This window comes from Eubalaena glacialis, chromosome 20 (assembly GCF_028564815.1).
Source record: "Eubalaena glacialis isolate mEubGla1 chromosome 20, mEubGla1.1.hap2.+ XY, whole genome shotgun sequence".
Classification (NCBI taxonomy): domain Eukaryota; kingdom Metazoa; phylum Chordata; class Mammalia; order Artiodactyla; family Balaenidae; genus Eubalaena; species Eubalaena glacialis.
This window is the reverse complement of record NC_083735.1, coordinates 24,766,866-24,788,174: the sequence shown is the minus strand read 5'-3', so window position 1 is coordinate 24,788,174 and position 21,309 is coordinate 24,766,866. Positions and strand designations below refer to the sequence as shown.

The 21,309-nt window shown below is 37.6% G+C and overlaps 1 protein-coding gene across 1 annotated transcript in view; it reads left to right on the top strand.

The window, feature by feature from the left end:
* Positions 1-19,412, top strand: part of PPP2CB (protein phosphatase 2 catalytic subunit beta) — a 31,765-nt gene extending 12,353 nt beyond the window's left edge. Inside the window, exons 2-7 of the mRNA XM_061177274.1 lie at positions 7,804-8,013; positions 9,857-10,030; positions 11,771-11,860; positions 11,973-12,134; positions 14,003-14,121; positions 18,713-19,412. Of these exons, the coding sequence (XP_061033257.1) occupies positions 7,804-8,013; positions 9,857-10,030; positions 11,771-11,860; positions 11,973-12,134; positions 14,003-14,121; positions 18,713-18,785 (828 nt within the window). The 3' untranslated portion in view covers positions 18,786-19,412. The remainder of the gene's footprint in view (positions 1-7,803; positions 8,014-9,856; positions 10,031-11,770; positions 11,861-11,972; positions 12,135-14,002; positions 14,122-18,712) is intronic.
* The last annotated feature ends 1,897 nt before the right edge of the window (positions 19,413-21,309 follow it).

Genomic DNA, 21,309 nt, shown 5'->3' with positions numbered 1-21,309 from the left:
TAAAAAGTTATTTTTTTCAGATTGAAAAAGTAATACATATTTGTTTTTTAAAAATTTGAACATTTCAGAAATGTAGGGGAAAAGCAAACGCTCTCCACTGTTGCACCCACTTTCCCTGTCCACTACCATCCTGCCTCAGAGGCAAACATTAGGTAGCTTTCCAGGCCTTGTTCTCTGTGTGCAAAAAACGTGGGTTTTGGGGGGTAGGGAGGATGTTTGTGGTGTATTGTTTTCATTAAAATGGGATCACAGTTATACTAAAATCTTTTTTTTTTTAACCAAACAATCTGTCTTGGCCTGTGTACATACATGTAGTTCATTCTATCTTAATGTCGACAGACTATATGATTTATTCTTGTGTTTCCAAGCTTGGCATTGCTTGGCATACAGACTCTTGACTGTGGTTGAACTGAAAGAAAAGGTTTGTTTCTTTGTATTGAAAAAAAAAAAAAAAAAGGTCAGTTTTCATTTATGGAAGAACCTTGTAACTGTAGGAGGACAGGCCACCCTACTTATATTAATCTAGCCCTGTGGGATTTGGAGCTTCGTTTAATCTCATCTGTTTTGGAGATCACTCTGTTCTGTGGCTTTCTTCAGATGAATTTGCCTGTAGGAGTAAGAGGTAGCCTCTGACGGTTTATAGCAGATTATTTATGTGTAAATAGAGGGGAAAGAAAAGAATTTGTGTACTGGCTCTGCCAGAACCAAATACAGTAGCCTTTTGGGATTATGGCTCTGGCAGTGGGCACCAACACAAAAATAAAAATAGAATGTCACCTGTTGAGAAGCTGGGGAGACTTGACATTTACATATTCTGCATTCTTAAAATGTGGGTAGAGGAAAAATAAAGTATTGTATGTGAATGTCATTCCCAAAGTTTTATTTTTCACAATTCTCTTCCTAAGATAGATTTGACTTTATAGCAACAAGAAAGAATATGTTTTAGATGGGTGAGAAAGGAAGCAAGTTTGAATGGATAGGTATACAGCGATGCGTTAAACTTGCTGGTATACTGTTAAGCTTTATGCCTGGATGTGTCTGTGCCAGGTGGCATTTACCATCACCACAGACCTTCACTTCACAGTTTAAACTTGATCTTGTCAGAGTCTTAGAGATAATTAAACTTTGGGTGCTAAGTCACATTAAAAAGCACTCGTGAGAATTATATATAGAATTACGCGGTGTACAGAAAAGAGTTAGTGTAGCGGTCCTAAGACCACTGTATGTAGAAGGGCCTCATTTCAAGGTTGTCTTTGGTGTCTGGAAACTTGGATGTGGGGAGGCTTCCCACCATTCCCTGTTAAGCGTGGCTCACTGTGCCTAAACTGTTTATGCAAACAATGTGATTTATGTGGAACACGTGCTTTTCTTTTGAAGTCTGGAATTTTGGTACATGCTAGGCAGTGGGTATCCACGTGACCAGCTCCCCGTTACAAATCCTGGGCCCAGAGCCTCTAATGAGCTTCCCCGTGAGTGACAGATTTCACACGTGTAGTTTCAGCTTGTTGCTGCAGGTGTTAGACGCACTCTCTGCGCCTCCACTGGGAGAGGACTCTTGAAGCTTGCGCTTGATTTACTCAGGGCTGTGCCCCATGCGCCTTTTTTTGCTGATTTTGCTTTCTATCCTTTTGCTGTAATAAATCATAGCCATGAGTACAACTACGTGCTGAGTTGTGTGGACCTTCTTTTGTGAATCACCACCAAACCTGGGGCTGGTCTTGGGGACCCCTGACACACAAGGGTTTTTACACTGAGAATTCCAAGTATCAGGTGAACTGTATACTTACTTCTGCCAGTCCAGCACATTCTTTCCTTGAAGGCAAGCCAGAGTGATCTCACAGTAAGACCACTTTACAGTAAAGGGTGTGAGCTATAAATCAAGTGTTTAGAAACATCAGGAATCTGTACAGTAAAGATAAAAATATTGGAGGGGGGCTGGCTCTGGCCTGACAAAGTACTTCACTGTTATGTAGATAAAAGCTCAGGAAGTCTTATGGTAAAGCAAACACACACACACACACACACACACACACTGTAAATCACGTATCTTAACCCATCCTCATAGTTTTATGAAACCTGTGCTGGGTTAAGATAACCGTATGTCCTTAAAAGAACAATTGAGGGACTTCCCTCATGGCACAGTGGTTAAGAATCCACCTGCCAATGCAGGGGACACGGGTTCGAGCCCTGGTCCGGGAAGATCCCACATGCCGCGGAGCAACTAAGCCCGTGCGCCACAACCGCTGAGCTTGTGCTCTAGAGCCTGTGAGCCACAACTGCTGAGCCCACGTGCCACAACTACTGAAGCCCGCGCACAGCAACGAAGAGTAGCCCCCCATCACTGCAACTAGAGAGACCCCGCCTGCAGCAACGAAGACCCAACACAGCCAAAATTAAATAAATCATTTTTTTTAAAAAAAATTGAATTGGATAATATTTACATTTTGGGGCTTTTTATTTCTATATTTAAAGTGAGACAGTAATGATAATGTTCATATATGAAGCAGGTTTCCTTTTTAGAGTTGGAACCATTGGCTGAGTATTTTTTTTTTTAATTAATAATCACAAAAATAGACATCGGGTCCAATTGAACTCTCTAAATTAGACTTATGCTCTTCAGTTTGATTTTTTTTCTGAACAAAATTGGGAAGCTGTTTTATGAATAAACTTGGTAAAAATGCTGTTTCATTTGTGATCTCGGACATTTCTGGCCGTTTGCCAGACCTTTAAGGAGATGCTTGATAATCTCTAAAATTTCCTTCAGTTCTAATTGGAATTACACCTTGTAGTAGCTCTGCCCTCATTCTCACCCCATCCCAGTGACTGATTGGGCAGCAGGGAGCATGTGTCTCAGCTGGCCAGTGAGAATCCTGGGAAAGCTTTGTGAGATGGATAGACTAGACTGGCATGTGCCCTTTGGCCTTTTGCGCCTTCTTGCTGAGTAAGATACCAGATGCAGTGCCTACAGATGCATCATCATTTTATGACCATGAGATGGTGATTCCGTTTACTAAGGATGGCAGAGAAGGTGAAGGGAAAGAGTCTGCTGCCCCAATGGCCCTTGAGAAGCTGCACCAACCCAGCGCTGCCTACGTCCAGGCTTCTTGTTACATGAGAAAAATAAACCCACAGTTTAGGTCTTCTCTTCCCACCTGAAAAAAAGATACTTCAGTAACATGATGATAATAAAATATTGTATTTTGCCACACAGCTAAGAATCAACCCTTAGAGAATTTGAATTTGGAAAAGCATAGCTATTTCCACATTACACATGTGGAAGGTAAGACTTCACATTTTAGAGATACAGACTAGTCTCAGTGAAGAAACTGAAGGGTATATAGGTCTTAGGGTTACACAATTAGATTTCAAATGGGAGGAGAACTCATTTTTCTGGAAGATTTCTGCACGTATAATCTCATTCTAACTAATTACAGGCAAAGAGAAGAAAAATATGGACTACACTGTTCATAACTCTTGGAAAGTTTACCAGGCTAACTTAAGCAGAAATGTCATTTGCCAGAAGAATGTTTAGTAGCCTAGAATCAGAAGGCAAGCTGGAGAACCAAGCTTGGAAATTTTGCAGAAATTAAAGAGAGATTGGAGCCACAGTCAAAATCATACCATAGCAACGATTTAGAACGCTGGAGAGAACACCTGTGTGGGAGTAGAACTTGCCATTGTCCCCAGTGCTTAGAGTCACTTCAGATTAAAAGTCTGGGCTAGGTGCATCCAGTTGGCATAGATGAACCTGGAGGTAGACTGACTTTCTTTGTGATTCTAACAGTGTGTATACAGACTTTCGTTGGGATTTTGTTTTATGTATTCTAACATCAGTGTTTTGGATTGGTGTAATAGGACGAAATAGTCACAGAAAGCAAGTTGAGGTGAATGATACATGTCTTTGTAGTAACGTGAACCGACTTACCCTTATCTTTAATCTTACATGTAAGTCCACAGAACAGATGCATTAATATAATGATTTCCAAGCTTTTTAGTCTCATGACCCCTTTTTACTCTTAAAACTTGAGATCAGTATAGTAAGTGAATAAAAGTTTTTCAACAAAACTTCATAGTGTCACTAATACAAGTTTGGGAACTAATAAAGCCACCAATGTAGAAAATCTCCCTACCTAGACTTAAAAATTAACTTTTTGATTTAAAATACAGAAAATATAACTTTACATTTTAAGTCAACTGTTATAAAAATAGTTTAAAACCTTCTTCTGTTTAACAGTTTAAACAGTGAAGGCTAATTCAGAGCTTTATATTCTCAAATGCTTTCATATAAATAGTTTTCTTGGGCCTCTCAAAAATGTGACCTCTTAATTAGGATTGACTGAATCAATTATTTTTGAGGCATATTGTAACTTATTCTACAAATATCTTTATACTACAGATGTCAGTATTATTCTGTTATCCTGTGTGCTGTAAATATTTCCCCAGGCTTTTTCTTTTATCTCTTTCTGTATACAGAAGTTTTTATTTTGTTTGGTTTGAGCTCATCAAAGCCAGCGTGTTTGAGGTGGAGAGTTTACCTGTTCCTCTTTTTCTCTCTGGTGCCTGGCCTATAACAGACACTTGGCAGATGTGACATGGATACATGAACCTTACTCTTCAGGAATATTTTGATATGTCACGTGATTGCGGTGGATGGTGTGCATCAGAGTGAATAGTTTATCAGCCTCCTAACTTGTCCTGTGTGGGAACTATATATTAAGTAATCTTTCCTCTGTTTTTGGTAATACTTCCTTTAGTAGGTTCTTTAAGTAGGGTTAGCTTGTTAAAAATTCTTAATGTTACATGACTAGAGGATTCTGTTTTAAATATTTCTGGAAAATGTTGGTTATTTGCTCCCATTTGACTTGAAAAACAAATTACTTGATGCTTGCTAAGCAGGTGACATAATGATTTTACTCGCTTTAAGCTTGTTGCCATGACTTTTTTCCAGTTGTTAGTTCTATTGCAGGAGGTATTGTTGCTCTTGAAAGACCTCTGCTACTTGTTTTCTCAATCTTCAGCCGTTATACTAGGATCCTTTTAACTTTGGGATTTGGCTTCTATAAATTGGTTTGTTTTTTCTTTAAAGATTTTTTTCTTTTTTTAATGTGGACCATTTCTAAAGTCTTTATTGAATTTGTTACAGTATTGCTTCTGTTTTATGTTTTTTATGGTGTTTTGGCCACAAGGCACATGGGATCTTAGCTCCCCAACCAGGGATTGAACCCGTACCCCCTGCATTGGAAGGCGAAGTCTTTAACCACTGGACTGCAAGGGAAGTCCCTATAAATTGGTTCTTATATTAAGGACTTTTTGTCTTTAACCCCAGTGCATTAATGCTTTGGGCTTGACTTGAATGACTCTGCTGTGAAAGTTTGGTCCTGTGATCTGAACCAGCTATTTGAAGAACCTAACATGATCATACCTAAAAATTGTTAGAGCAGTTTTCTTGGTGTGGAACTCCTAGACAGTTTTTCTTGTTAAACAGGTGATCTTGTAGTTTTGTGACTTGCCTTTTTCATTTATATACCAAATACTCATTATATCAAATATACTTCTATAACATTCTTAATGTCTACTTAGTATTCCATTCTATGGATGTTTCATATTTGTTTTCTTAACTATCCAGTGTACATTTATAGTTTCGTTTTTTTCCTTAAAAGCAAACATTCCTTTACTTATATCCATACATATTTAGCTGATTTTATTCATAGTGTAGATGCCTAGAAGTGGAGTTGCTTGGTCCAGTAGTGTAACCATGTATCAGTTAGTGTTAGGTTTGGTTTGTGTAACAGAAAATCCAAAATAATAAAGGCTTAACCAAGGTTGCAGTTTGTATTTCTCCATGTACAGGAAAATCTGGAGATAAGCAGTCCAGGGGTGATAACTCCACTGAGGTATCAGGAAACCAGACATCTTGCTGTGTTAGTTTCCTGGGTCTGCTGTAACAAATTACCACTAACTGGGCAGCTTAAAACAACAGACATTTATCCCTCACAGCTCTGGGGGCTGGAAGTCCAAAACCTAGGTGTCAGCAGGGCCACGCACCCTCTGGAGGCTCTAAGAGAGAATCCGTTCCTTGCCTCTTCCAGCGTCTGGTGACTGCTGGCATTCCTTGGCCACATCACTTCAATCTGCCTCTCTCTTCACATGGACTTCTCTGTCCGTGTGTCTGTCTCAAAACTCCCTCTCCCTCTCTGACAAGGGTATATGTAATTACATTTAGGGCCTATTGGGATAATCTAGGATAAGTGCCTCCCCCAAGATGCTTAATCACATCTTTTTCATACGAGGTAATATACACAGGTTCTGGTGATCAGGAAGGGAGTATCTCTTTGCAGTGTGTTTTTTCAGCCTGCCACATCTTCCAACACTCTGCTTGCTCTTACTAGGGAGCAGCCCCTCTTTATGGTAGAGGTGGCTCCTGGAGTCCAGCCATCACATATACATTCTAGGAAACAGGATGAAGAGTGATGAAGGGCACACCCCCTCTTTAAGGAAACTTTCTGGTTCCCACATAACACTCCTTACATCACACTGACCGGAACTTAGTCTTACAGCCATTTGTAGTTGCATGAGAGTCTGGTGCTATGGACTGAATATTTGTATCTTCTCAAAATTCATAGGTGATGCCTGATCCCCAGTGTGATGGTACTTGGAGGTGGGGCCTTTGGTAGGTAATTAGGTCATGAGGGTAGAGCCCTCATGAATGGAATTAGTGCCCTTTATCAGAAGAGACGCTAGAGAGATGACCTCTCTCTCTTAATACCATGTGAAGAAGGCGTCCACAGCAAGAAGGCGTCCCTCTGCAAACCAGGATGAGGGTCCTCACCAGGAATCGAATCAACCGGCACCTTGATCTTGGGTTTCTCAATCTTCAGAACTGTGAGGAATAAATTTCTGTTGTTTAAGTCACCTAGTCTGTTATTTGTTACGGCAGCCTGAACTAAGACAGCTGGGAAATGTAGTTTTTCAGCTCTGAGCATGGCTATCTGATTGAATACAATTAGTTTAATTATTGAGAAGGAAAGGGATAGTGGATATTGAGGTTAGGCAGTCTTTGCCTCAGATCAGTTTACATTTTGTTAGCTTTCCAAATATGTGCATTCCTGCCTATAGGGTATGAGAATAGGCATAGAAATCCCATGCCCCTTAGTTATTACCCCTCGGCCCTAGGCAACTCTAATCTTCTGTCTCTGTAGATTTGTCTGTTCTAAACAATTCACGTAAATGGAGTCATACAATATATGACCATTTGTGACTGTCTTCTTTCACTTAATATGTTTTCAAAGTTATAGCATGTGTCAGTATGTCATTTTTTTCTTTTTATTATTGAATAATAGTCCATTGAATAATACCATATTTGTCTATTCATTAGTTAATGGACATTTAGGTGGTTTCCACTTTTTGGCTATTGTAATGCTGCCATGAACATGTGTAAACTTAAGTTTTCATTTCTCTTAAGTATATATCTAGGGATGGAATTGCTGAATCACATGGTAATTCTATGTTTAACACCTTGAGGAACTGTCAGACTGTTTTCCACAGCAGTTGTACCATTTTAGATATTCACCAACACTGTGTGAAAGTTCCAGTTTCTCTACATCCTCAAAAGCACTTGTAATTCTTTATTTAGCCATCCTAGTAGGTGTAAAGTGGTATCTTGTTGTGGTTTTAGTTTTATGATTTTATAATACACATTTCAGGTGGTTTTTTCCTCCAGATTTTGTTTTAATAGACAAGAAATGATGCCTTCAAATTTGTGATAGAATTTTTTTTAATTGTTGATTTCATTTTTTTTAACAGGCTAAGGAAATTTTAACAAAAGAATCAAATGTGCAAGAGGTCCGTTGTCCTGTTACCGTCTGTGGAGATGTGCATGGTCAATTCCATGATCTTATGGAACTCTTTAGAATCGGTGGGAAATCACCAGATACAAACTATCTATTCATGGGTGACTATGTAGACAGAGGTTATTATTCTGTGGAGACTGTGACTCTTCTTGTGGCATTAAAGGTATGGTTAATGAAGTTTTTTTTTTTTTTCAAGCTTTGATCGGCAAAAGGCAAGAGTGGCGGCATTGCATATCAGATGTTCTAGTTTATGATCCATTCACTTTATAGCCCCTTAAAATAATAGTTCATTTTACATCTTTTGAGAGAGAGACATGAAAACGATACATTAAACCTCTCCTGCCTACTTCTGGTAAATTATTGTTGCAGGTAATCCATAGCTGAAGTCTTGGAATCATTTTTAGTCAACTTATCCCTCATATATAGTCAACTAGTAAGTTTTTTAAAAATTCTTGCCTTGCAAAATCTGTTATTCCTGTCTTTTTATTTTTACTATCATACAATGCATATCTTCATCACTTCACACTTTAATTAGTGCAGTAGTGTGGTAGCTAATATTTCTGCCTCCAAGATCTGACCCCTCCAGATCTACCTGGCATATGCTGCCAGATTAAATCTCTCTTTTAACATTCATCTTGTTACTTCACTGTTCCCAACTCTTCAATGATTCTGTGTTACCTGCAGAATCGAGCTCATACTCCTTGGCTGGTCCTCTACTGTCTAGCCTGAATTTGCTGCTAGTAGTTGGTAGCATAAACTCTTTGCCTCAAATCAGAGTATTCAGTGCTCTGGCTATCTCCAAATATTTACCTGATTTCCCCAAACGATTACTCTGTCTCTGATTTCTTACCCCTTCTGCCAAGACTCAGCTCCAGTCTTACCTCTTCCATGAAGCCTTCAATCACCTTAGCTTTACTCCTTCTACTCTGAATTATCATAAAATGTATTCTCCCATCCCTTATTTATGTTACATAGTGGTTTATTGCCTTGTTTCTCATACTTCCTTAAGTGAAGTTAGTCCCTAACCAGCAGAATTCATGTATTATATTTGTGTGGACCTGGTACTAGATTTGAACGCTGTGCTTAGTGCTGGACACATAATGGATGCTTAGTGAATACGTGTGAAGTATGCATTTGCAGCTTTTTGGTTTGCAGAATCTGATGCTTTTTTATACTTCTTATCAGACACATTGCTAACCAAAAAGTATGCCATAAAGTATGTCTCTATGTTCTGTTATGGAAAGGAAACTATATAAATACATTTGAAATCTTGCCCACATTTGGCAGGGCCTGGTTTTTTTTTTTTTGACATGTCTAAAATTTCTTGTTTTCCCCAAAATTGTCAAATATTTAATTATTTATGAATTTTTAACATTGCATCATAAAAAGTTGGTTTTCAACATAATACTGTAAAATATACAGGTTCTAGGAAGTGAACTAAAGCATAACAAAGATATATAAAAAAAAGTTATTCATTCCCTTCCTACACCTCACCATCTTCATCTCTAGCCAGGCAGGGCCTGTTTTTGTGTTCTGTTTACAAATACATTCTTCTGTGGGAAATAAAAGGGAGGGAGAAGTTAGTCTGTAGAGAGTTTGTCTTGGGTCCAGATCTCTTTTGTGTCCGTGGAGCATTAAAAAGTCATAGTGTTCTGGAAAGACTAAGAAGACTAGTGATAATTTGAGTATGAAAAAGATATTAGAGACAAAGAGTCAGATATGATTTTATTATAATAAAATAGTTACCAGTTAATAAGGATTCCAGTGAGGGGAGTATGGATACATAGTATGAAGAAGGATGGCCATAAGAAAATATTTCAAAGGTTAATCAAGAGGACCTGGTGATGAATGAGAAAATTTTTTATTCTGAAAAAGAATTTACATTTAATGTACTAGCAGACTGAGGACCATTTAAAGAAATGGGTCAGAGGTTAATGTGCTTAGCATAACACTAGTAAAAATACTTCCATGGGTTTCTTTTCCTTTTCCTTTTCCTTTTCCTTCAGGTGCGTTATCCAGAACGTATTACAATATTGAGAGGAAACCACGAAAGCCGACAAATTACCCAAGTATATGGCTTTTATGATGAATGTCTGCGAAAGTATGGGAATGCCAATGTTTGGAAATACTTTACAGATCTGTTTGACTATCTGCCACTTACAGCTTTAGTAGATGGACAGGTATGTATGTGGGGACAGATAAAAGTAGGAAAAGATTTTCTATTAGTAATTTAGGGTCTAGATTGACATGACATTCTTTCTGCATCTCCTTGGCCTTTTCTGCCTCTTTCCCTTATACTTAAAGTTTCAGAACAGGGAACTGGGTAAGTTTTATACACGTTGAGACCGGCAAGTTCTTCCTTTCATCCTCTCCATCTTCCTGCTTCCCTTTCCATCTATTGATACATCTATTTATACACCATGTGTTAAGTGACAGTTTCTGATTCTGAGTAGTAGGACAAATCTACCTCCTTGGGAACTTTCACAGTCTTCTGCTAACACTCATAAAATAGAAGTCATTTCTAAATGACCAAGTGGAAGTATAGTGTAAACCAAACTTTTAGATGTAAGTAAGGGATGAAATGCAAGGAAATGCATTTATTTATAAATTACATTTAATTCAAAGAATGAAACAGTAAAATAAACTTGGGTTAATTAAAAATAAAACCAGAAATAGATACCAAAAATACATAGTTGATCAATATGGCTCAAAGCAGTTTTTGAGAAGTCTATTAAAGAAATATAATAGTCAAAACTGATCTAGAAAAAGAGAGGGAGGTCACATAAAACACTGGGAATGAGAAATAAGGCATTACTCTAAGTATGGAGGTACTTAACAAATCATAAAAACAGTTGCAGCTTTATTCCAATAAACTTGAAAACATAGATGAAATTTATTATAGCAGAATATTAATTATTAAATTGTTTTGAAGAAATCAGACCAATTTAAATAGACCATCAGACTAAGAAGAAATTGGAGAGTAACCAGGTCTAGGTATTTTATAGGCAAATTCTACCAAACCTTTAAGGAACATAACATTTCTGAGTTTCAAAGCTTAGGAAGAGGTGGAGAGCTTCAAAACTCACTCTGTAAGGCTAGTATAACCCCAATGCCAAACCAGACATGGCAAGCACAGAAGAATGAAATCAGACCAAAACCATTTGAATAAAGTCCTGTATCTTTATTTAAAACTCAATTAAGGAGTAAAATAACACTAATTGGATGAAGAAACTTACACTGACTATACTTATCAGCAAAACATCAGAAACCTTCTCCTCAAAATCAGGAGAAAAATGCCCTCTAAAACTTTATTATCTCTGACTTAGAATCCCTGGAGAATGGACCTGGGAGTAGTATCTCTCCCCTCCCCTCCTCCCCCAAAGAAATCTTATTATTCAATTTTGTTTTTGGAAGTCCTAGCCAGTGCACTGAGCAATAAAAATAATTAAAAGGTATAAACATTGAGAACAAAATAACAAAAATATTTTTGCAAACAACATGATTATGTACTCAGAAAACTCTTAGAAAACTGAAAAACTATTACAACCAATAACAGGAATCAGTAGGGTCTTTACTGTAAGAGAAATTTTAAATTTTTATATTGTCAGCAGCAACCAACAGAAAAAGTTAATCGTGGGTCACAAGCACGGAAATCGCATTCTAGAGAAAGTGGAAATACACTATATAAAATACCTAGGATTATAAAGAAAAAAGAAGTATATTTAAATGTTAACAGCTCTCTGGTCGTGCATTTTTTGTTTTTTTCCATTGTGTATTATACATTTTCCACTGTGAATATTATTAAATGCTATTTTGAAAAGAAAAGCTACTAGGATTGACATTGGTAACCATTATTTACTCTCCATTAACTTTTAGCATTTAATAAAACAAATTCATTTTCTTTTTAAATTCATAAACAGATATTCTGCCTCCATGGTGGCCTCTCCCCATCCATAGATACACTGGATCATATAAGAGCCCTGGATCGTTTACAAGAAGTTCCACATGAGGTAAACTTAGTTTTAATGAAAAAGAAAGAAATATAACCACATTGTGGTAACCCTAGATTAGTTAAATATGAGCACTCATAACTTACATGGCATACTTCATTTTCTTTGCCAGGGCCCGATGTGTGATCTGTTATGGTCAGATCCAGATGATCGTGGTGGGTGGGGTATTTCACCACGCGGCGCTGGCTACACATTTGGACAAGATATTTCTGAAACATTTAACCATGCCAATGGTCTCACACTGGTTTCTCGTGCTCACCAACTTGTAATGGAGGTATGTCCTTTTCCTATAGGATGATGATCTCTGTTTCAAATAAATGTCTCTCTAATAAAGCTTCATGACTTAGAATGTCAGAAACATTCCTCCCCATTACCTAAATGAAAGGAGAAAAAACTTGGCTGATTTTAGCAAGTAGGGAAAGTACTAGTTGGCCAGAGCAAAATTATATCTCACTTTTGAAATTAATTTAGACTTCAAGAAAAATTGCAAAAAAATAGTAACAAAAAATTCCTTTCTGTCCTACACTCAGATTCCTCAAATATAAATATTTTAATATTTGCTTTATCATTCTTTCTCCTTTCCTATTCCCCTTTCCCCTCACACATTACTTTTTTTCTTTAACTGTTTGAATGTCAGTTGCAGGTGAGATCCTCCTTTACATCCAAATTTCCATGTGTGTTTTATAAAAATAAGGACTTTCTCCTAAATAACCACAGTATAGTTATCAGGGTCAGGAAATTTTCATTGATATAGTACCATTATCTAAGTGCTTTATTCAGGGAATTCCCTGGCGGTCCAGTGGTTAAGACTCCGTGCTTCCACTGCAGGGGGCACAAGTTTGATCCCTGGTCAGGGAACTAAGATCCCACAAGCCTCGCAGCACGGCCAAAAAAATAAAATAATAAAAAAAATTTTTAAGTCTATAAACGCTTTAGTCAAATTTTTATTATCTCACAAATGTCCTTTATAGCAAAATTTTTTTATAGCAAAATTTAATAGTGTGTGTGTGCACCTATAATCTCATCCAGTATCATGCTGTATTCAGTCCCCTTGGATGTGGAAATTCCTCAGATTTCCTTTGTTTTGCATAATCTTGACATTTTTGAAGACTACAAGCAATTTTATTTTGTAGAAATAGCCTTCATTCGTGGTTTGGCTGATGTTTCCTTATGATTCGGGATATGCACTTTTGGCGGGCATATCACAGTATGATGATGTGTCCTTCTCAGCCCATCGTATCAGGTCATGAGATCTTTCCCAGTGCTAGTGCTATTAACTAATTTGGATCACTTAGTTAAGGTGGTGCCTGCCACATTTCTCTACCATGATGTTACTATTTTTTAAACATTAAAGGAATATAAATAGAATATAATCCTTCCAAACCAGTAGGGAGTAGCTTCAAGATGTTAGAGAAAATTTCACTAACCCAACAGAGGCAGAAGGGGTAACAGCATGGTAATAAAGAACATAGATTTGTACAGTAAAGATAAACCTCATTATAATCATAAGGAATGTGAATGGATAAAAATTTTTACTTCCCTAAAATACTGAGAGTCTCACATTGGATAAATAATCAAAAAATTCACCCATTATTTTGGATTTATCTAAAACATAATGATACCCCAGACTAGAAATAGAGGGATGGAAAATGGTGTATTAGTATATCAGTTAGATAATTATCCAAAATATAGTTAATAATATGAATCAGAAAAGGCTGTAAGACAGTAGTATATTTAGAAATAAAAAGAGGTCTTTGCTGATGAAAAGTGGCCCAGTTATATAGGAGATAATAATTCTAAATTTTTATTTACCTAGTAATAGAGTCAAAGTACATAAAGCAAAAATTGACATAATTTATGAGGAAGAATTGAGACATCTTCCATCATTGTGGGAGAAATCTGAATATACATCCTAGCCACAATCTCAAGCATAGATTAAGCAGAAAAACAGTTACTGAGCTCCATAGCTGAATCTCAGTGCAGATGTACATATTAAAGATGGACACCACATAAGGTCACACAGAAGACTGCATTTCCACAGAGAATACTCGTAACTTTTGAGTTTAGTTTTCTAAACTTAGCTATGTCAACATTATGATTTTATGGTGAAATACTGATTTTTTTTTTTTTTAAATGCTGCAGGGATACAATTGGTGTCACGATCGGAATGTGGTTACCATTTTCAGTGCACCGAATTACTGTTACCGTTGTGGGAACCAGGCTGCTATCATGGAATTAGATGACACTTTGAAGTATTCCTTGTAAGTAGCTTTAAATTTTAATTGTACGTAATCACTTTCAGAAGGAAAATTGCAATGTGGATTATTAAAGTTAGAGGTAGAGGAGTTTTGCTTCTGGAATAGCGGAGTGAGGAACATGGCAAACCCTCTCCCCAGTAGGAACAAACACTGGAGTGGAAAACGTTACTTTAAATAATTGTTTCAAGTGTTTGGAATTTGTCCTAAATGTATACAGCAAATACAGAAACACTTATTCTGGATCTGCTAACTCTCAGTATAACACCAGAGTCTGTGGAATTTGAGTCACAAGTGTTCCCTCCTGTTTCCAGGTCCCCTGTACAGAAACGACACTGCAGTCATTCTGTCCTGGGTGGGTATGGTCAAGAAGATGGGGCTTCTCCCCTCCCCCAGTCCCCAGTCCCCAGTCCAGGGCTGTGGTCTCTCCCCCTGGGGGGGCAGGTGCCAGCGTATCTCACCTATCCCCGTCCAGGGCTGTGGTCTCTCCCCCTGGGGGGCAGGTGCCAGCGTATCTCACCTGTCCCCATCCAGGGCTGTGGTCTCTCCCCCTGGGGGGCAGGTGCCAGCGTGTCTCACCTGTCCCCGTTCAGGGTTACAGAAGCTCTGCTCCCAGTGGGTGCAGTCGGTCAGGCTGAGACTCCCTCCCCTCCCTGGCTCCTAGGGTGGAGGCTCTGTTCCAGTCATGTGTGGCAGGCAGGAAATGCTGTATCCCCAGTTCTTGCCTCAGTGCCTACTCTAGAACAGGGGTGGTCACTAAGAAGTGGGCCATCATACCTGCCTGCAACTCTGGAACAGTGGCATAGAAGTTCTGTTCAGAGAGAGATGCAGAACAAAAAGTTCCTTACCTCTGCCTGAGGGGGCTGACCTTACTTAGAACAGAGGGTCGAGAATTGCAAGCCTAAGTATTTTGTTGACGACAGTGGGTATTATGGTGGAGACCAATGAAGAAGGCTCTCATAGCTCCCATGATACTAGTAGCAACAAGCAAAAGAGGAGAGCAAGGAGAACTTTAACAGGTAAAACCAGGGAAAGAGACAGTGAAGAAGAGCTTTCCTGAGATCATCACAGTCAACTCTGGGAGACAAGACGGCTGTGCACGTATATTAGGCTGTACCCACACAGGAGCAGTCAGACACATCATGGTCAAAATGTTGAGAGTCTAAAAGAAATAATCTTGAAGGCAGTAAGAGAAAAATGACTTACAAAAGGGAACCTCAATTGAATAATCAGCTGACATTTCCTCAGAAAGGCAATGAAACATACTCAAAGTGCTGAAAATAAAAAAACAAGGTCATATCCAGCACAACTTCAGAATGAACGCAAAAGAAGGGCATAGCCAGATAAACAAAAACTGAGGGAATTCAGTGCTGGCAGACCTGCCATACAAGATATACTAGAGGCAGCACTTCAGGCTGAAAGCAGATGATACCAGAAAGTAAGTCAACTGCACACACAAGGTAGTAATAGTAGAAGATGGTAGAATTGCACCTTCTTCACTGATTTAAAAACCAGTTGCATGACACAGTAAGGATATATTTGTAGTATAATTGAACTTAAAAGAAACAATATATAGAAATGCAGTCGTAGATTTGATAGTAACAGCACAGAGGAGGTGGGTGGGAACAAAGCTGTACTAAAGCAAGGAAGTGACACCAGATGGTAATTTGAATTAAAGGAAGAATATGAAGAAAATAAAAATGAGAAGGTTATTTAACAAAAATCTATAAATATACACTCACTCTCCTTCTCTCTCAGCTTCTTTAGGGTCATAAGAGTATATAAAATAGTAATTATATTTAAAAGTATTATATAATAATTTTGGGGGTTTGTAACATATACTGTGTATAACATCAATACCAAAAACGGGGAATGGAAATGGAAAGGAGCTATATGCTATCTAGGAGTAAATACCTCTTAAATCACCAGAATTTATAAATCTGAAGTAGAATTTCATAAGTTGTGTATTCTAAGTTCCAGAGCAACCACTAAAAAAGAAAAATAATTGTAAAGTTATTAAAGGAATTTAAATACTATGTTAGAAAATAATATTTTACTAAAAAGAAAGCAGTTAAAGCAGGAACCAATAAACAAAGAAAGGCATATTTAAAAAAAGAAAAGAAAATGGCAGGTATAAATCCAGTCATATCAATAACACTGAATGAGTCATCAACACAATGCAATCAAAGGGCAGAAATTATCAAGTTGGTGTTTTTGTTTTTAAATATCTAGCTTTATAATGTCTACAGGAAACATAATTTAGATTCAAAAACACAAATAGGTTAAAAATGGTGAGAAAAGATACATCATGCAAATAGTAACCATAATAGTGCTGGACTGGATATACTAATACCAGACCAAACAGATATCAAAACAAAAACTGTTACTAGAAATAAAGAAGAACACTTCACAATGATAAAGAGTCAGACTATTAGGAAAATATGTCATAAACATATGCACTTAACAGTGGAGCCCTAGAATATATGGAGCAGAAATGAACAGAATTGAAGGAAGAAACGGACAAACAAAAATAGTTGGAGACTTTATTATGCCCCTTGCAATAACAGAACTAGACAGAAGATCAGCAAGGAAATAGAAGGCTGGAAAAACACTACGACTTGACCCGACGTCTGCAGAACACCCCACTCGGCAACAGCAGAACAGAGTCTTCTCAGGCGCACATGGGCCCTCCTCCAACACGACCGTGTGCTCGGATGGAAGCCCACGCCTTAGAAAAGTTAAGAAGATTGGAGTCATGCAAAGTATATTCTCCAAACACTGTGGGACGAAATCAGAAATCAATAACAAAAGAAAAACTGGAAAATGTATAAATAGGTACAAATTAAGACACTCCTAAATAACCTTTGGGGGGGGGGGTCAAAGAAGAAATCACCAGGGAAATGAGAAAATACTTTGAGATGAGTGAAAATGAAAACACAGTGTACCAAAACCTGTGGGATACAGTGAAAGCAGTGTTTGCAGGGAAATTTATAGCTGTAAGTGCCTGTATTAAAAATCAGATAGAATTAGACGTTGACAATCTGTAACCCAGAAGAGGGCTCTCACCAGAACTCACCCATGCTGGCACCCTGGTCTCCAACTTCTAGCCTCCATAACCTAACTGTACACCTTAAGGACCTAGAAAAAGAAGAGCAAACTAAACTCAGTGCAAGCATAGGGAAGGAAATAAAATTAGCAGTGGAAATAAAATGAAATAGTAGAAAAATAGTAGAGAAAACCAACGGAACCAAAAGTTGTCTCTTTTTGACAAAACTGAAAAGCCTTAACTAGACTGGCCAAGAAAAAAAAAGAGTGAAGACTCACATTACCAAAATCCCCACTTACTTCAGCCTTACTGAAAGAAGAAGAATTATAAGGGAATACAATAACTATATGGCAACAAATTAGGTAACTTGGATAAACTGGACAAATTCCTAGAAAGACAAAAAGAAAAACTACCAAAACTGACTCAGTTAGAAATAGAAAATCTGAATAAACCTGTAACAAATGAAGACATTAAATTAATAATTTTAAAACTTCCTACAAAGAAAAGCCCAGGCCCAGTTGGCTTCACTGGTGAATTGACCAAATGTTTAAAAAGGAATTAACACCAGTCCTTCACAAAGACCTACAAAAAAACAGAAGAGGAGGGATTACTTCCCAACCAATTCTTTAAAGATTATATTACCCTAATACCAAAATCAAAGACATTTTAAGAAAACTACAGATCAATACTCTTTATGTATATAGACGCAAAAATCTGCAACAAAATATTAACCAAATCCAGCAGTATATAAAAAGAATTATACACGGACCAAGTGGGATTTAGCCTAGGAATGCGAAGTTGGTTCAAAACATGAAAATCAGTTCTTGTAATAAACCATATTAATAAAGGACAAAAACCACATGATCTCATTAAGGCCAGAAAAAGTATTTGTCAGAATCCAGCACCCTTTCACAATAAAAGTACAGTTGACCCTTGAACAACATGGGTTTGAACTGCGTGAGTCCACTTGTATGTGGATTTTTTTTTAGTACTCTAAACACTACAGCACTACAGGGGCTTTGGAACCACAGGTAGGGAGGAACCGCGTATACGGAGGGCTTGGCTATAAGTTATACTCGGATTTTTAACTGCAGAGGGTCGGGACCCCGACCCCGTGTCGTTCAAGGGTCAGCTGTACTCAACTAGTCAAAGAAGGGAACTTTCTCATCCTGATAAATGTCACCTACAGAAACCCCACAGCTAATTACATCATTCTTAATAGCGAAAGACTGAATGCTTTTCCTCTAAAATCTAAAACAAGCATGTCTGCTCTCTTTACTTCTATTCAACTGATAGTAATACTACAAACCGTTTATGCCAGACATGAACCAGACATCTTGTCTGCCTGAATCTTCACCGTAGCTCTGTGAGATAGTTCTATGAAAGAGAACACCTGCAGTGACCTACCCAGGGTCATTCCAGCCATAAACAACACAGAAAAGGTGGGAGACGAGGACTGCTCTTTCTACCTCGGTGTCTTGTTCTTTATTGATTCGTTTGCCTGCAGCGTCAAATCCTTTAACCATTTGCTTTCTTTTTTGCCATTTATAGCCTTCAGTTTGACCCAGCACCTCGTCGTGGAGAGCCTCATGTGACCCGGCGCACCCCAGACTACTTTCTGTAAATTCCTCCTGGGAAAACCTGCCTTTGTATGTGGAAGTATACCTGGCTTTTTAAAATATATATATTTAGAAACAAAACAAAAAAAAGCAACAGTAATCTATGTGTTTCTGTAACAAATTGGGATCTGTCTTGGCATTAAACCATATCATGGACCAAACTGTGCCATACTAATGATGAGCATTTAGCACAACTTGAGACTGAAATTAGTTCAACACTATGTTCTAGATCAGTCGGACTTAACAGTTTGCCTGCTGTGTTTGTAGTTAACCATTTTCCTTGGGACTGTTCAAGCAAAAAAGGTAACTAACTCCATCTCCTTTTGCACTTACTTGGAAATTTTAGTTAGAGTGTTTAACTGGCATGGATTAATAGGGTTGGATTTTTATTTTTAAGAAAAATTCACAAGCTAACTTCCACTTAATTCATTACCGTGTATTTTATTGAAATGTATAATTAACTGAAAAAAAGATTCTTGGGAGTACGTTGTCATAACATTTAAAGAGATTTCCCTTCCTTTAAACTAAATTACTATTTTATGTTGATCTGCATATTTCTGTATATTTGTCATGACAGTGCTTGCATTCTATTTCGTGTACTGAGCAAATAAACTTTCCATTTTAAACAAAAACATGTTGATTTACTGTGGTACACTTTAAATGAAAGTTTTATTCTTTTGTAACTTCATATGAGATCTCTTGACCTGTAATAAACAGTTGTGTTGAGGTACTTTAAATGTAGTGTTCTTTGTTTAGGACTTATTTTCAGAAGAAAAAAATTTTTAAGAGTACCTGATAACTTTTAGGCCATAAAAGACATTCTTATTTCTAAACATCATTTCATTAGGTAATTTGTATTATTCACATTTTAAACTATGGATGATATGCTAAAAACTGTAGGATATCATATGGCTGGGTAGAATCTTTTAAAAACCAAAATGTTATTTTATCTTTACCTTTTGATCTAGAAATGAGAATAAATAATTAATCTCCAGATAAAGTTTAGTACAAGTAGTAGTGCTGTTTAAATGTACAGCATGAATTCCAGATGGTAGAAGGGACCATGCCGAGTCTGCGGGGTGGAGACGGAAGATACAGAGGAAAACTAAACTCTTTTGTCTTTATATAAGAAAACAAGATGGTAAAAATAGGTATAAACATCTCAAAATTATAATCAACGTAAATGAACTGTATTCTCTAGTTAAAAGACAAAGGGTAAGAGTTGGTGTTTTAGAAAATCCAGCTATATACCTGATTACAAGACACACACCAGATGCAAAGTGACTTGGATAGGTTGAAATTAGAAGATGGGATAGACCAAGAAAAGATACTAAACAAAGGAAAACTGGAGTAGCTATATAAATATTAAAATAGACTTTTTGAGACAAAATTTAAGAGCATAGGATCAATACAAATAGTTATCTCATAATTCTAAAGCTGAATGCTTATACCAAAATAGCCTCAAGTATGTTAAAAACAAAAAGCCTTACAAATGCAGAGAAAGCTTGACAAGTTTTCATTACAGTGGCAGATTTCAACTCTGTTATTATAAAGTAAAATACCAAAACTGTGGAAGGTTTGAACAACACATTTGAATAAGATTGATATAATAAACATATATACATCTCTGTATCCTAACAGAATACACATTCTTGTCAAGTTTATATGGAACGTTTATAAAAATTGGCAATTATTAGGCCATAAAGCAAGTCTCAAAAACTTTCAAAACATTGACATTCTCTATGGTGCAATTAATTTAGAGGTTAATAGCAAAAATATTATTTATAGAAATACCTATATATTTTGAAACTTCAAAAATAAGGGTCAAAGAGGAAGTAAAGGAAATTTAAACTTCCATAAAACAGAATTTAGAAAAACTGGTTATGAAAATACATATAAAATTACGTGGATAAAATAGAATAGGCAAAACAATTTTGAAAAACAAGAACAAAGAGCACGTTCACTTCCCTGTCAAAATTTAACTATAAAAGTACAGTTTTCAAGACAGTGTAGTACAGGACTTCCCTGGTGGCACAGTGGTTAAGAATCCACCTGCCGGGCTTCCCTGGTGGCGCAGTGGTTGAGAATCTGCCTGCCAATGCAGGGGACACGGGTTCGAGCCCTGGTCTGGGAAGATCCCACATGCCGCGGAGCAACTAGACCCGTGAGCCACAATTACTGAGCCTGCGCATCTGGAGCCTGTGCTCCACAACAAGAGAGGCCGAGATAGTGAGAGGCCCGCGCACCGCAATGAAGAGTGGCCCCCGCTTGCCGCAACTGGAGAAAGCCCTCGCACAGAAACGAAGACCCAACACAGCCATAAATAAATAAATAAAATTAAAAAAAAAAAAAAAAGAATCCACCTGCCAATGCGGGGGACACGGGTTCGAGCCCTGGTCTGGGAAGATCCCACATGCCATGGAGTAACTAAGCCCGTGTGCCACAACTACTGAGCCTGCGCTCTAGAGCCCGTGAGCCACAACTACTGAAGCCTGCGTGCCTAGAGCCTGTGCTCCGCAACAAGAGAAG